The sequence below is a fragment of the Pithys albifrons genome, chromosome 2 (genome assembly GCF_047495875.1).
Source record: "Pithys albifrons albifrons isolate INPA30051 chromosome 2, PitAlb_v1, whole genome shotgun sequence".
NCBI lineage: Eukaryota > Metazoa > Chordata > Aves > Passeriformes > Thamnophilidae > Pithys > Pithys albifrons.
This window is the reverse complement of record NC_092459.1, coordinates 117,331,516-117,347,290: the sequence shown is the minus strand read 5'-3', so window position 1 is coordinate 117,347,290 and position 15,775 is coordinate 117,331,516. Positions and strand designations below refer to the sequence as shown.

General features: G+C 50.0%; 1 protein-coding gene across 5 annotated transcripts in view; it reads left to right on the top strand.

The window, feature by feature from the left end:
- The window catches only part of SPTBN1 (spectrin beta, non-erythrocytic 1), a 117,995-nt gene that overhangs the window by 98,542 nt on the left and 3,678 nt on the right, over positions 1–15,775 (top strand). For all 5 annotated transcript variants that reach the window (XM_071582254.1, XM_071582255.1, XM_071582253.1 and 2 more), the window contains 10 exons: positions 1,124–1,254; positions 2,453–2,657; positions 2,748–3,122; positions 4,951–5,195; positions 5,510–5,648; positions 6,538–6,622; positions 7,497–7,693; positions 8,720–8,823; positions 9,380–9,443; positions 14,298–14,536. In XM_071582254.1, the coding sequence (XP_071438355.1) occupies positions 1,124–1,254; positions 2,453–2,657; positions 2,748–3,122; positions 4,951–5,195; positions 5,510–5,648; positions 6,538–6,622; positions 7,497–7,693; positions 8,720–8,823; positions 9,380–9,443; positions 14,298–14,536 (1,784 nt within the window). The remainder of the gene's footprint in view (positions 1–1,123; positions 1,255–2,452; positions 2,658–2,747; positions 3,123–4,950; positions 5,196–5,509; positions 5,649–6,537; positions 6,623–7,496; positions 7,694–8,719; positions 8,824–9,379; positions 9,444–14,297; positions 14,537–15,775) is intronic.

Sequence of the window (15,775 nt, the reverse complement as noted above, 5' to 3'; positions counted from 1 at the left end):
CCACAGCAACACCAGCTGGGCTTGAGTGCTTCGCTGGGGGGAGGCAGGGACATCATTTACTATGGCCTGAGGTAGTGGCACATGAAGGGATTGAACTCCCGGGGAAGCCTTGAGTGGTGGTGGGTTCTGTCTGGTGTGGCATGGACAGGGTGGAGGGTGGGCCCTGCTGCAGGGCCAGGGAAGCATCCTCAGCTGGCAGCTCTGTGCCTGCCTTTGCTGAAAGGTTGGAGGTACCAGTGTGGCCCAGTCAGGCCCAGTTCAGTGTTAGTGCTGAAGGACAGCACAGTGCACCTGGCTGTGAAATGGGGCCTGGTGCTCACTGAGCCGTGCCACTGGGACCAGCTTGGACTGCCAGGGACATGAGAGCAGAAGGGCATCACACATACCAAGGAGAGCATGAACTCCTCCTTTCCAAGGAGGTGTTAGGGCTGGGTCTTACTTGTATTGACAGAAGTGCACTGTGTTCCCTGCCCTGAGAAAATAAAGCTCAGCTTTGTATCTGTGTAACACATTCTGTGGGTGTTCAGTCTCCAGCTGAAAGGGTTTGTTTTCTTTTTTCTAAGCAATGCAAATAAGGAGTATTAATGCAAACAGTTCATTATGCAAAATATCCTAATGAAAAGATTTATTGACAATACCAGTTAACACTGAGAGTTGAGGTTATTTTAGTCATAACAGTGCATAGAAAGTTTTGGTTGGAGCTTCTCCAGGCACTGTGGTGGAGAATCCATTGGCATGGGCTCCATAGGATTTCTGTTCTTTGCCCCACACTGTCACTGAGGAGCCTGACAAGTGATGTGCCTAAACTGTCCCATGCTTGTGGGCCCTGCACAGTCACCAGCGTTGTAGGAACACACAAAGAGCTTCAAAGTGGGAACTCCACTCAGTGCACAGCTGATGTCATTTTGTTCTGCATCCCAGAGGGGCTGTTGCATTCTCTCTTTCACTGGTTGTTTTGCTCTCTGTCAGTGCCCTTTGCTGTGACATCAGCTGTTCAATACCACTGGCAGAACAACTTGTCTTCAAGTTGTACTTGGGAGCAGGTCCTTGCAGGTCTTCCCTGTTTGCTGCCACACCCAGCTGTGTGTTGGGGGCCTGACTGTCCTTTGCTGTGCCCTTGCAGGACGAGCAGAGTGCTGTGTCCATGCTGAAGAAGCACCAGATTTTGGAACAAGCTGTAGAAGACTATGCTGAAACTGTGCACCAGCTTTCAAAGACCAGCAGAACTTTGGTGGCAGATAATCACCCAGAAAGGTATTAACTGCCATTTTTAATTGGATCATTAGGTCTTTTAGTAGTTTGGTCCCTTCCTTAGGTTTTCCTGACCCACAAAGACTACAACAAAGAGTAAGTAGCTCAGAAGAGGAAGAGAAGTTCAGCCTTACTCAGTTCAAGATGCATGTTGGATCACCTGGACCAGAGGCAGGGGCAGTATGTGCTGCTGCTGATTTCTGGATGGTTCTGACACCTTCAGTCACTGTCTGTTGTACCCCTGTGCAGGCTGGTGGTGCCAGGTGTGCCAGCACTGATGAACCTCATGGAAGTGTAGCAGTCCTGAGGGACAAGGTCCAGGTTGGCTCATCCAGCCAAAATCCTCCTGCAGCACTCCCCAAAATCTGCCCCCTCTCTGAGATTCCAGCAGAATCAGAGACTGCAATCAGATGCTTTAAACATGGGCACATTAACATCTGGCATTTGGGAAATTTATCTCCACTTTCCTAAGCGGCTTTCCCTGGGGTAGAATTCAGGAAACATGAGAACTGTTTTGCTGTAGGAGCTGCAGCTCAGCAGACAGAATCCTCCTCTGGCTTCAGCTGCAAGGCTGACTCCACTCTGAGGCTGCTGAGTGTAACTGCTCTGCCTTGGCACAGACTCCCTCTGCCTCCCGTGCAAGGTTGTTACTGAACTCAAAAGCACTCTCTTGTGGTCATGATCATTTCTGAGGAGAGGGGACTTCTGGCTGAGCTGGCTGAGTACTGGAATAACATCATCAAGTGTTCAGGGGAGGCAGAGGGAGGGCACTTTGACAGGGCTGTATGGCTCAGACAGAATATTGGCCAAAGATACAGCAAGTAGAACTATTAATACCTTGTGGAAATCCTGAGCTTTAGTGGGTAAGAAACCCATGATTGCTGCTGGACCTGGAGGCAGAGTTGAAATGAGAATGAAGTGCCCCAGCCCCGGCAGCCCAGTCCCTGCCTGTGGCTTTGGAAGAAGACTGGTGTACTCTGTGGCCGGACAAGTGCAGAGCTTGGTTCCCAGCTCTCCTCTCTGTAAAGCCAGAGGGTTATCCTACAGGACAGCTGAGTTTTCCAGCCACTGCAGCCACCTCTGCTGGCTGCAGGTGTGCCCTCTGTGCACTGGGTGCCCGGGGCAGGGGTCTATCCCGTGCAGCTATCCCCGTCCCCGTGCCCCGAGGGGCGGTGCGGGCTGAGCGCGGCTGTCGTTGCAGCGAGCGGATCAGCATGCGGCAGTCCAAGGTGGACAAGCTGTACGCCGGCCTGAAGGACCTGGCCGAGGAGAGGAGGGGCAAGCTGGACGAGAGACACCGGCTGTTCCAGCTCAACCGCGAGGTGGATGACCTGGAGCAGTGGATTGCAGAGCGGGAGGTGGTGGCTGGGTCCCACGAGCTGGGCCAGGACTACGAGCATGTGACGGTGAGTGCCACACAGGGCTGTGGGCCAGCCCGGGGCTGCTGTGGGCCCTCGGGTGGTGCCTGTCACCACAGCACTGTGCCTGCCTTGCAGATGCTGCAGGAGCGGTTCCGGGAGTTCGCCCGGGACACCGGGAACATCGGCCAGGAGCGTGTGGACACTGTGAACCACATGGCGGACGAGCTCATCAACTCTGGACACTCGGACGCTGCCACAATCGCAGAGTGGAAGGACGGACTCAATGAGGCCTGGGCTGACCTTCTGGAGCTCATTGACACGAGAACACAAATCCTTGCAGCCTCTTATGAACTGCACAAATTTTACCACGATGCCAAGGAGATCTTAGGGCGCATCCAAGACAAACATAAGAAACTGCCTGAAGAGCTTGGTAGAGACCAAAACACAGTGGAAACACTACAGAGAATGCACACGACGTTCGAGCACGATATCCAGGCACTGGGCACCCAGGTGTGTGGCAGGGGAGCTGTGGGCATGGGAACCTGAGTGAGGCAGTGCTGCTGCTGTCCTTGGCCCCTCCGTGCCTGGGACACACAGGGCTGCCAGCTGCTTCCCAAGGGGATTGCTGTGGGAATAACTGCACCTGCACCCATCTCTTACCTGGCTGTCTGCTCCTCTGTCAGGGCAGTATGTTGGTTATCTGAAATAGCCATCTGTAAGTACACAGGCTTCTGAACACATTGGCAGTTGTTTGACATTACTCCATTTCCTGCCCTTGGCTGAAGAAGTGATAAAGGCAGAGAGCTTCTGTATTGATTTAAAGTACAAATATGAAGGAATATATAAGCCTGGTTGGCTGGGCATTGATTTTTTTTTAGCTGGTTGCTTGGTTTGGGGTTTTTGTTTCAAAAAACACCAAATAAGCCCCAAGCAAACCCTCTTGTGCCAGGCACTGTTTATTTTTCCTTTCTGAGAGGCAGAGACAGTCTAAAAATCCACACAGGGACTTTCTGACTTGGTTATGAACCTGGGCATTCTGATTTAAATACAGCCTTTCAAGGTGCTTCGTACAGGTAGAGTGGAGAGATTTAAAGTCCATAGCCCAGGGTAAGACTTTTAAAAGCACCCAAACTTGATCTAATTCTGAACCTTCTGAAGCCAAGATATGTTAAATAGAAGGTGGCAGCTGCTTATATAGCACGTGAGGGATTCTAAACCAAAATGAAACGTTCAGCTGCCAGAATGAGGACTGGGAAAGGGAACGAGTTTCTTAAGGAATGGAGGAATTACAACTGACTGCACTTATCCCAGTAGGTCAGGAAAGAGCTTTTATGGCCAAGCTGACAGCCAATTCTTGGGTATGTTGCAATTTGCACTAGAATAAAGGGGATAGAGCAAGCAGTTGATTTTCCAAGTGTTCTACTTTCAGAAGCTGTAGATTTTATACAGAAAATGGGAGACAATCACAAAACATCAATCCCAGTTTTTCAAAAAGGTAATTATAATCAAGACCTAAGTGAGGAATATGTAATCATAGCACAGAGCTCTGGGGAAAGCACTTAGGATAATTTTTGAGTGAAACAGCCAGAGCACTGAGATGGATCATTATGAGAGGCATAGTCCCCATGCCTGTAGCTAGAAGGCAGTTTGTTTTGATGTTAAAAAAGTGATTATTACACAAGAGCTAATAGAATGTTTCCTGGCTTGAAAAATACTTGAAACAGTCAAGAATTAGCATTTGATGTCCCAAGACAGCATTTGAAAGGAAAAGAGCCTTCTAATAGTGGAAGGGTCTTAACACCTCCAATTTTTCTTCTCTTTGAAGTCATTATCTACATTTTTGGGACATCACCTCTGTCAGCTGCAGTGGTTTGGATCCAGAGTCCCTGAGTGTCACTGCCACTTGTGTGAGGGGAAGGAGATTTGGTGATGCAAATGCTGCCCACTTGCCCTGACATTTAAGGGTCAGTTTGTTTTGGCACCACAATTTCCAGCAGGTTTAGGCAGCAGCAAATCTTTGCTCTTTAGGCGGTCCCTTGACCCAGCAGTCTTCTCTAAAATGTTCTCCATGGGATATATTGCCTAAACAGCAGAACAGCCCTTGTAGTGTTGGCACTGACGGGGCCTGGAAAGCCACTGGGGTGCTGCACTGGCAACGCAGTGCCCGTGTGATGGCTCAGCGCCCCGTGTGGTGTCTCAGCACCCAGTGCAGTGGGTCAGCACCCCGTGTGGTGGGTCAGCACCCTGTCCAGTGGCTCAGCACCCAGTGCGGTGGCTCAGCACCCAGTGCAGTGGCTCAGCACCCTGTGCAGTGGCTCAGCACCCTGTCCCCGCCCAGGTGAGGCAGCTGCAGGAGGACGCTGCACGGCTCCAGGCCGCCTATGCTGGAGACAAGGCCGACGACATCCAGAAGAGGGAGAACGAGGTCCTGGAGGCGTGGAAGGCGCTGCTGGACGCCTGTGAGGGCCGCAGGGTGCGGCTGGTGGACACAGGAGACAAGTTCCGCTTCTTCAGCATGGTCCGGGACCTCATGCTCTGGATGGAGGATGTCATCCGGCAGATTGAGGCCCAGGAGAAGCCCAGGTAATGGCAGGCAGCTCTTCTGCAGGGGAGATGAGGCTGCACGTCATTGGGAACCTCTGTCAGGGTTGGTGGCACTGCTTGTTCCTGTGTGGGGCTGGGGCTGCTGAAGTCACTGCAATATAAACTGTGTCCTGAGGGGTTTGGTCATTCATTCAGTGTCTGATTCAGAGCAGAACGGTGCTGCTCCTTGGGAAACGCTTCCTGTTCTGCAGAGACATCTCAGAATCCATTCTTTTGCTGTTCAGTTTGAAAATGTAACTTGTCTGCAGTGTAGCAGCTGTGAAATGCAGAGTCCATGGGTTTGCTCCCTTTAGGGACGTCTCCTCCGTGGAGCTGCTCATGAACAACCACCAGGGCATCAAGGCGGAGATCGACGCACGCAACGACAGCTTCACCACCTGCATCGAGCTGGGCAAGTCTCTGCTGGCCAGGAAACACTACGCCTCCGAGGAGGTAACTGTGCTACTGGGGGCACACACTGCCCTGGGGCACCTGCACCTGCATCATCTCCATGTTCTGAGTGGTGGGTGGCACCACAGGGACTTCTGCACCCTTGTGCTTCTGGGAAATTGTGTGCAACCTCACTCTGTGGGTTCATGGGGGGTAGCAGAGATGGCATCAAGGGTTAAAGGGTCCTTCTCAGTGCAGGAAATGCAAGGAAGTTGCTGTACTCTGTTCTGCAGAGGGGAAGCTCTGGGGTGGAGATGTGGCTTCCTTGGGAAAGGCCAGCTGTGAGACAGGCTGGCCTTTGTACAGGGGAACTGGAATGCTGTGGAGAGGGGAAGGAGCAGGAAAAGTTGGTTGTGCAAGGAGTGAATCTGGGGAACATTCAAAGAAAACCATATCCAAGTGCTTAAGGCCTTGATTTATTTTCTGATGTGTTCAGGCCAGAGAACAGAGGCTTAACCTCTGTATCTCCTGCCTCCCTTTGGGAGAAGAGGGAAAACCAAACATGGTGAGGCACTGCCCACTCAGGGAGGGAAGCAGTTCTAGAACAGACCTGAGCTGGGTCCACATTGTACATTGTTTGCTGTAGAAAGGGCAGAAGATACAATCCACGATTGCACTGTTCACATTTGTTTGCCCATTGCACCCTTTTTAACAAATGTTCTTGTTGCTGTAGTTTTTAACAGACACAGAATGCTTATGCAAATGTGATATTTTGATGCAAATGTCATATTTATTTATACTTGGAAGAGAAAAGCAGCTGTTGTTTCCCTGTTGAAGTCACTTCCTGACAAACTCACAGTGTGTCTGTCAGTGCCATTGGCTGCACAGTGTGTGGGGGTGAGCTGGTTTTTGGTGCTTGTGTAACAGTCCTGCCCTCTCCTCTCCCATCCAGATCAAGGAAAAGCTGCTGCAGCTGACTGAAAAGAGAAAAGAAATGATTGACAAGTGGGAAGACAGATGGGAGTGGCTGAGACTGAGTAAGGACATCCTTGGATCTCTTTTGGGCTGGGCCATATCTGACTGTCCTCACTGTGTCTTTCTGAGTGTTGAAAAAACCCTGCAGCTCCTTATCTTTGCATTCCAGTGCTTGGAATGTGCTGGGATAGCTGTAAGGCTCACACCTGTTGGTTGTTAATACTGGAGCGTTGGAAACCAGGACACTGCACCAAAGGCCTTGCCCTGTGTGGTCCCAGTTGGAGCTCGGTGCAATAGCTTCACCTGTTTGGCAGGTGTCACATTCCGACAGGATTTCTAAGAGGATGCACTATTGGAAAACAGGAAGCAGTAAAGTCCTGCTGCTCCTGCATGTACCCTGCCTGCAGTTCCTGCAGGGGCAGTGTGGGTGGGCCCTTCTCTGGCAAAGGGGAACCTGGAAACACTGCAACATTTAGCAAGCTTTGTACCGCCAGCAGCCCAGTTCTGATACTCCTAATACGGGCAGGGGAAATAGGCAACTGTAGCACTGTAGAGAAGCATCTGAGGTACAGAAGTACTGTTTGCTGAGGAGAACTGCAGCTCCTGTCCAGCTGTTCCCTACACAGGGCAGCCTGGGGGAGAAGGCTTCCTGTGCTGAAGTTAGCAGGTTACAGCAGACTAGAACAAAAACCCTCCCCTGAACCTGCAAAATGAGATAGAAGAAATGAAGGTGAGCATTAACTTGCACTTTTCCTCAGAGCAAAGCCAACAGGAGAATTTTCTGTGCTTTCAGTGATCCATTCCATTGACCTTAGTTAAGGGCAATACTTAGCCAAGTACACGTCCTTTGTTCCTGAGCTGTGTGCCAGTAAACGCAAGAGCTGCCTGATGAGTTCATGGTGTGAATGGTGCTGACGGCTGTTCCCTGTTTCCCAGTCCTGGAGGTGCACCAGTTCTCCAGGGATGCCAGCGTGGCCGAGGCGTGGCTGCTGGGCCAGGAGCCCTACCTGTCCAGCCGGGAGATCGGCCAGAGCGTGGACGAGGTGGAGAAGCTGATCAAGCGGCACGAGGCCTTCGAGAAGTCGGCAGCCACCTGGGACGAGCGCTTTGCCGCGCTGGAGCGGCTCACCACGGTGAGTGCCACAGCCTGTACTGCCTGCCCCGGTGCGATCACCCACCTCAGCTCTGCTTGGGGATCCTTTGCTCAACCTCAGCCAGCCCCACAGTGCCTGAGTGCATGTCCCCAGCCATACTAACTGTGGTTATTTGAACTGAACTACCTGCAAGGAAAAACTTACATGATCAATGACCTCAGGAGTCAGCAAGAGCTGTGTTGGGCCTGCAATTGATGATCCGAAAGGAAAGTTATGAGCTGAGCAGCTTTCTCCAGCCCTCTGCCATACCAGTTGTGCTCTAAAAGGGAAAGGGGATTCTGAGTGAAGAGACCTGGATCCAAACACTGGGAATGATTTTTGGCTAAAGATGGCAGTAGTGGGGAGGGGGCATCGACAGAAATGTTTGTTGTGTTGTGACTGCTCCAGGGCAAGGCTGTGTTGTCCCTTAAAAAGTCACAATAAGGGAAAAACCCCAAACCCCATTTTGAGCACAGCTGCAGTGTCAGTAATTAGTGCTTGTGGAGCATGTTGTCATCTTTGGAGAACAGTTTGGCTTTAGACACTAAAAGTGAAGTGAGTTAGTGTTTCACTCACAGTGTCACAGCTGCAGACAAGAGGAACTGGAGTTTCTCAGCATCTCCATCAGTCAGGCTGGTCTTATGGAGATGGTTCATTTCAGGGATTCAAATGTGGAACATTTTATTTCTGTTCTTGTTAGACAGACAAGTGGATGTTACTTTTTAATGTTTTAATAACTGGAGCTGTTGTGTGGGTTTGATTCTAGTAGAATAAGTTGGAAAATAACCATGGCCAGTGTGGGCTGCTGCCCAGGCCCCACTGGCTGTCACATGTTGAGCCTCTGCCTCAGTGCCACAGACTTGGCATGGCCAATACTTCCAAAGACTGATGCCTTCCAATTGTATTCCAGCTCACTGTAATTTCAGTGATGTTTCAGAAAAAATTACAGAGCTATTTTTAGTTTCTAGATATCCCCCTGAAAGATGGGCAGTCCTTCTAAGTGCACAAAACTGTTTGCTTTGGCAGCTGGAGCTGCTGGAGGTGCGTCGGCAGCAGGAGGAAGAGGAGCGCAAGAGGCAGCCGCCCACCCCGGAGCCCAAGGCAGAGGATGCAGACTCCCAGCAGCAATGGTGAGCTGGGCTCTGCCCCAGGGGCCCTGCCACACGGTGCTCAGGCTGAACATGGTCTGGGAAGGGTTGGAACATGACCCCTGGGAGAAGACTTAGTGGGTTGTGGGGCAGAACCTTTCCCAGCCCCCCAAATTCACTGCTACGTGGAATGTTCCCGTGTTCCATCCTGACACAGTGTTGTGACTGCGGAGGTGTGCCTGGCCTCACAGTGGGAATGCTGGGTGTACACCCCCTGGGCTGTGAGCTACAGTCTCTGAACAACCTTAGCTTTCTCCTTTGATGGGCATCACTTACAGATTTTAAGCCATATCCATGGAACATTAGCATTTATGAAATTACTGGTGTGATAGGAGGAGGCTTATTTGAAAGGTAACTGTCAGTAAAGGCTGGTTTGATCTCACTTCACACTAGATTTATTCAGTTAGCCCTGAGGATTTTAGGAACTTGCTTAAATATCTTAAAATTAATATTCAGTAGGAAGATGTCATTTTGGTGAAAAGAGTGGATGGCTTTCAAGAACCTAATACAATTTCCTTTTCTCCCTCTGTGCCAACAGGGATGGGACAAAAGGAGAGCAGGTTTCCCAGAACGGTTTGCCGTCAGACCAGGAGTCTCCACGGGTTAGTTACCGCTCCCAAACCTACCAAAACTACACAAACTTGATTAGCAGACGGACAGCCAATGACCGCTCGTGGTCTGGACTGTGACAGAGTCCTTTGCAGCAAAAGACACCTTTTCCACTATGGGTTCCTGGTACTGGTTTCATCTTTTGGCTTCAGATTTCCCTGCTGCTTTTCTCTTCCTTCCCATCAGTTGACTTTTATTTGATTAGCAGCCCTTGGTGATATATTTGCTTCACTTTAATCTTTGTTATTTGAATCTCCCCACTGACACTCAGTTGCTTTAAGGTGACACATTTATTTCATGTTATTTACTGTGAGTTTTTCATGTCGCTAATAGTATTAAGATTTTCCAGCTAAATCGTCCTTTATATGAGTAATTGAGATTTAATGAGATTACAGCCTAATGAAGAAGAGCACTAGAACCTGACAGGTATGACGCATCGAGTTATACTAACAGGTTTCAGCACGGCATTATTCGATATTAAATCAGCTGCATTAGCAAGAGAGTTATTTACAAGGCCAAAGATAATCCACACAAGTGAGCTGGGCAGGAAGGGCTGGGAGGGAGGGGGAGTGTAACTCTGCACAAACAAAAGCCTTAGGGTTAGCTGTATAACATTCCATGCAGAATGGACTCATTGACTGCAGAGACAAATAAACATGAAATAAACCATTGAAAACCAGTATCTAGATTTATCTGGGGTTTAGTCCTCGTGAAGGGCTGTGATCTTGCTGAAGTTGGGCCCTGTTTGGCCTCAGTCCTGTCCAGTTGGCACTGCAGCCTTTTGGTGTCCAGGCACTGGAGAGACAGTGGGGAAATGAGATCAGGGTGTGGCCCCTTGGGGAGGTTTGTGATGCTTTCCTTTCAAAACTGAATAAAATACATTGGTCTAAGATGCCAGCTCTTTCTTTTATCTAGATGCAGGCTGAATGCTCCTACTTGTTCCTTCTTGGTAGGGGGTGCCCCAGTGGGGTCAGGATGCCTGCTAAAAACCTGCCAGGAAAATGCCAGGAAATTCCTGTGGAGTTAATGCACCACAGGAGCTGAGCCTGGCTCCTCTCTCCATCCCCTTCCTGCAAAGCCTCCTTGTTTCAGTTAATGCTTTGAGTGGTGAGAGACGTGACCCTCCTCTTTGCTGTTGACCCTGTCCCTCTGAGGTGCCTTTCTGGGCAGGAGGGCTCCTGGAGGGCTCAGGTCCATGGACATCAGGGCTCCTACCAGTGCTGCAGAGCAAACACGGGGCCCAGCCCAGGGTCTGCAGGAAATGCCTCTCAGCACAAGTTTATCTTTCCATTGGCCCCTCCCAGTTAGGTCTGAGTCTGCACACAGGGGACAGGCAGTTCCACCTCCCTCTTTCTTGAAATAAAGCCTTTTGGTTCATCTCTAATACTCAATTACAAGTGAGCTGTTGTACATTCTAATGCTTATAAATTCTCTACAGTTGTGGCAGGGAATGTGAGGGACCTGTAAGCAAGTCCCAGACCACCATCTTCTTACTTACCAGACCCTTATACATCACCTGGTTGCTTTTTTTTTATTTTATTACCATGATACATAATGCATTTCCACGTTCATCTTTGCCATCTGCACTCCAGTCTTTCATGAGGACTTTTTAGCTCAGTTTGTTGAGTCCTGTGTTGGAATAGCTCAGGTGTGCCCAGCTGTGCCAGCCCTGGTGTGAGGGGCAGATGTGCCAGCCCTGGTGTGAGGGGCAGATGTGCTGCTGTTGCTCAGAACTGTGGCCTCTGCCAGAGGCTGAGCAGTGCAGCTGGATGGTTCTGGATGGTTCTGGATGGGCTGAGCTTGTGGTGTGAGAACGGGGATGGAAAGGATGTGCTTCAGCAATTGTACTTTTGTCTTTTCACTTCATGATGCATGTTTTTTTCTTTTGTCAGGATAACAACATATAGCTTCTTAATGCTTGTAAAAGTTCCCTAGGACTGTATGGGGATGCTCTGGTGGCTGCCACACCAGTGCTGCTCCCTGTGCCTGTCAGGTGTGCCATTCTCAGGGCAGTACAGCTGCAGACTCCACCATCCACGAAGCCTTCACACGTGTTCTGGCTACAAATTAGTACACAGGAGTGATTTATAGATGGACTTTTTAAACTGTATTAGTACACTTATATAAAAATCCCACTTCTGTGATGAGGAAAAATTATTGTCATTGGTTAAGGTTATAATTTTAGGCACTAGAATTGTAAGATTTCACCTATTTATTACAGCCTGTGGGACTGGCTTAATGCATTAGAGAGGTCCTTTTGCCAGAACAACCCGTCATCTGTTTGCATCTGGAACAGGCAAATCCATCTCTGTTTTTTAAGCTGTGCTGCAGAGCCTTGAGTTGATGAACTGAACATAATGTTGCTTCAAGCACTGTGGAAACCTAAGGGGTGTCTCCTGTCGTTGTCACCAGCTGTCCTGTTGCATGTCACACCCCTGCTGTACGTCTCTGCAGAGTGGCCACTAAAGCACTGCCCACTAACCCCAGTCAGTCCCTGGAGAGCCCTGAGCTGTAACTGTGTGGTGGTGTCTGTCCCTGGGCCCTGGCTCCGCTGCCCGGTGCATGTTCCCATCGCCATCCCTGCCACTCCTCTTCTCTCTCCACGTTTGTGTCACATCCTTGCAGAGCTGTTCATGATCCCCATTTATTTTGCTTGTTCTCTGTTAATTGTAGATAACATGTGCCAAGGAAATAAAACCTGACAGAGCAGCAGGAAAGCTTTTCTTAGCCCTTTGACAACCAGTAGAGCTGGATGCAGAATTGCAGGCCTGGTGGTGTGATGGGAGCTGGCAGCTGCTGTTTAAAGGCACAGGGTGCAGACTGCAGCACTGAATTCCATGTTATTTCCTGGGAAACACATCGAGTAGCTGTGCAGTGGCTGCTGGTGTGAGCTGGTGTGTTGTGCCTCCGGGCAGTGCTTGCAGGTATCCTCAGGGCAGTGCCATCCTCACATCTTGGTGCCACCGCCCCGGCGAACACGGTGCTCTCGGTGCCAGGGCAGGCCACAGGCAGTTCTGGGGAGTTATCTCCTGGTGGAGACGAGTCACTGTGGTCTGTGCCATCCTCAGTGCTGGTGACAGGTGCCAGCTCCCTCAGACGGGGCTCCAGCCAGTGGGAGGGCAGAGTCTGGGAGGCAGGAACGGTGCCAGGGGCTCTTGTCACCCCTGAAGGGGCTCTGATGGCCATCCTGGTTAGTTGAGCTTCCAGGAGTGACTCCCAACTTGTTCATTCCAATACCCATGTGCTGGCAGTGCTCAGATAATCTTTTATTTTACCCTCTCCCCCACTTTAATCCAACATTTTTGGTACATTTTGAGATTTGCGTACAAGCAATGAGGTTTGGTGGCTTAGAGTGATCCTGATTGTGAAGGAGCAGTGTCAGGCTAACATGTCTTTAGAGGCAGAGTAAAGCAGTGCAGTGTGAGCTGGGACTCTCAGGGTGTAGTGTTTGGGTTACGGAGGTTTAGGTTGCCTAAAAACAATCCTTCCCATGTCAGAGTAAGCTGACCCTCAGATCTTCCCAGGTGGGTGTGTGAGGTACAAGAACAGGTACTGGGCAGGTATAGGAAGTTACAGCAAACAGTTGCAAAACTGAGTTTGTTGCATAATAATTTGGCTGCTTTTGAGTTGTCCAGGCCATGTGCAGAAGTGGGAATGTCTTATTATTGTGCCATTCACAAAAACCTGCTTGTCTGCATAAAACCAGTCCAGAATGTTTGTAATCTACTAGAGTATTAGCAGCACTGAGCTTTAGTAACTTGCTAATAATAATACTACACACTGGTTGTGTAACTCCTGAGCTGCTACCAACAGCTCTACATGTCAAAGTAATGGTGCAGGAAAAAAAACCTGGGACCAAGCTGCATTTCAAAAGCTTATAGCCATTAGGATTCCAATTTAAATGATTTTTGGATGAATGGCTCCTGAAGACGTCGACAGCCTGAGCAGTGAGAGCTGCTGGAGCCCCGGCTGCTCTCTGGGTATCGCTGCCCGTGCGACAGGCACCGCGACCAACAAAGCAAGTGATGGGCAAGGCCTTGGTTCTGTCTGTGTTTGGGGGTAAATAGCTGTGTGATGCTGTGTGACTGTGGTGGTTTTCAGCTCCTTTAACCAAAATCCAACCTCCTAATAACGCCAGTCTGGAACAGACTCCACAATTGACACGTGACCTCATTCCCTTGTCTTTATGATCCAATCTCCTAACTGGAATGGTGGAGATGAAATGCATGGTGTAATCTCTCTAATTTCTGCATGTTTTGATTTTGTTGTGTCACTAGGGGAACGGGGAAAGTGGGAAAGGAGCTTTTACAGAAACAAGTGAATTGCACACATTTTTGTAAATGCTCCTGGGCTATTGTGACATCTTTCTCTGCTGACTCATAGTTAATACCTTTTATGGACCTTTAATATCCCAGTAATGCCATAAATGTATCTAAGGTGGCTGATGTGTATAACTTCTACTGTTCCTCTAGGTCTGCAGAAAGTGTGATTGTTACTGTTCCAAACATTGGAGTACTTAGCAACAGAACTGAATGCTCTCATTTCAGGAATAACAATATATTAAACAATATGAATTGACCAGCAGAGCAAAGCACAGTAAAATTCACACTGGTTGTTCAGCTGCTCTTATTTTCCCTTCTCTCCACCTATAAAATGGGTACTAATCCATTCCTACCTTCTAATTTCCTTGGCCTCCTGTGTCTCCATGGAGTGCAAGAGAGAACTTACTGGCCTGTGTCATTTTCCAGGCAAAGTTTATACACAGCCACGTTGTGCAGGGAGACAGATTAGCTGCAGGGTGCCCCAAGCTGGGAGCTCAGGCTGAGCATGTTCTCCACTGTTCCTAGGTGGCAGAAACTGCAGAAACAACCGAAATGGTCAACGGAGCTGCAGAACAGAGGACAAGTTCCAAAGAGTCCAGTCCAGTTCCTTCCCCGACGTCAGATCGCAAAGCCAAGAGCGCCGTTCAGGCCCAGACTGCTGCTACCCTGCCAGCCAAAACCCAGGAGATCCCCTCAGCTCAGATGGAGGGCTTCCTGCACCGCAAGCATGAGTGGGAGACACACAGCAAGAAAGCCTCCAGCAGGTACAGAGCCCAGTGCAGCCAAGGGGTCTGACCCACGTGTCACACTGTTGAGTCCAGCCCTGCTGCTGTGTCCTCTCACAGCTCCCAGCCCTGTTGCTGTGTCCTCACAGCTCCCAACCCTGTTGCAATGTCCTCTCACAGCTTCCAACCCTGTTGCTATATCCCTCTCACAGCTCCCAACTCTGTTGCTATATCCTCTCACAGCTCCCAGCCCTGTTGCTGTGCCCTCTCACAGCTCCCAGTTCTGCTGCTGTGCCCTCTCACAGCTCCCAGTCCTGCTGCTGTGCCCTCTCACAGCTCCCAGTCCTGCTGCTGTGCCCTCACAGCTCCCAGCCCTGTTGCTGTGTCCTCTCACAGCTCCCAGCCCTGTTGCTGTGTCCTCTCACAGCTCCCAGTCCTGCTGCTGTGTCCTCTCACAACTCCCAGCCCTGTTGCTGTGTCCTCTCACAACTCCCAGCCCTGCTGCCCTGGGGACTGGCTGCAGGGCTGCAGTGTGTGTGGGGAAGCTGCAGGCTAAAGACACCTGGTAGGAAAGGCAGTGTGAGCCGTATTTGGAGGGTGGAGAACTGAGGCACAGAGACAGCACGACTTTCCCACTGCACAGGATGGATTTGTGGCAATGGTGGGATTGGATTCCAGATCTCTCAAGTTGTATGTTACTGCAGGAAAGAAAACCACGTAGGTGTGAGACTAGAAATGTTCATGTTCTTCTGACATCTTCAGTTTGCACATTACCACTTCCCACCTACTCTGGGATCTGTTCAGCATGAGCAGAAGATGCTCATGTGCCATAGGCCATTCCTTTCCCAAGGACCCCACAGGTCTCAAACAGGCAGAGCTTTGAGGTTGGTCTGCACTGGAAAAGCAGACTGGGGTCCTTCACGACCTGAGCGAGCTCTTGAAACCAGGGTGCTGATTTGGCTGGCAAGGAAAATGTTCACAGCAAGTGCTGAGCTACAGCAACATCTGTGGGATTTGGTGGGAGCCGAAGCACTCGGCAGAGCTGAGATCACAGCTGAGCACAGTACTCCAGTAGTTTTGTTCCACTAGAGTTGTTTACACCAGAGAGTGCCTTGGAGGCAGTGACAGCCACCAGTTCCAGTCTCTGGGTGCTCTCATTTCTAGTGATTGTTAATTTTCACAGCTCTATTAAGGAATGAGGCACATGATGCCACTAAGAGTATTTGTGTCAGTCAGGGATTTCACGCCCAGTTCATTCATCAGTTTGCAGCACAGTGA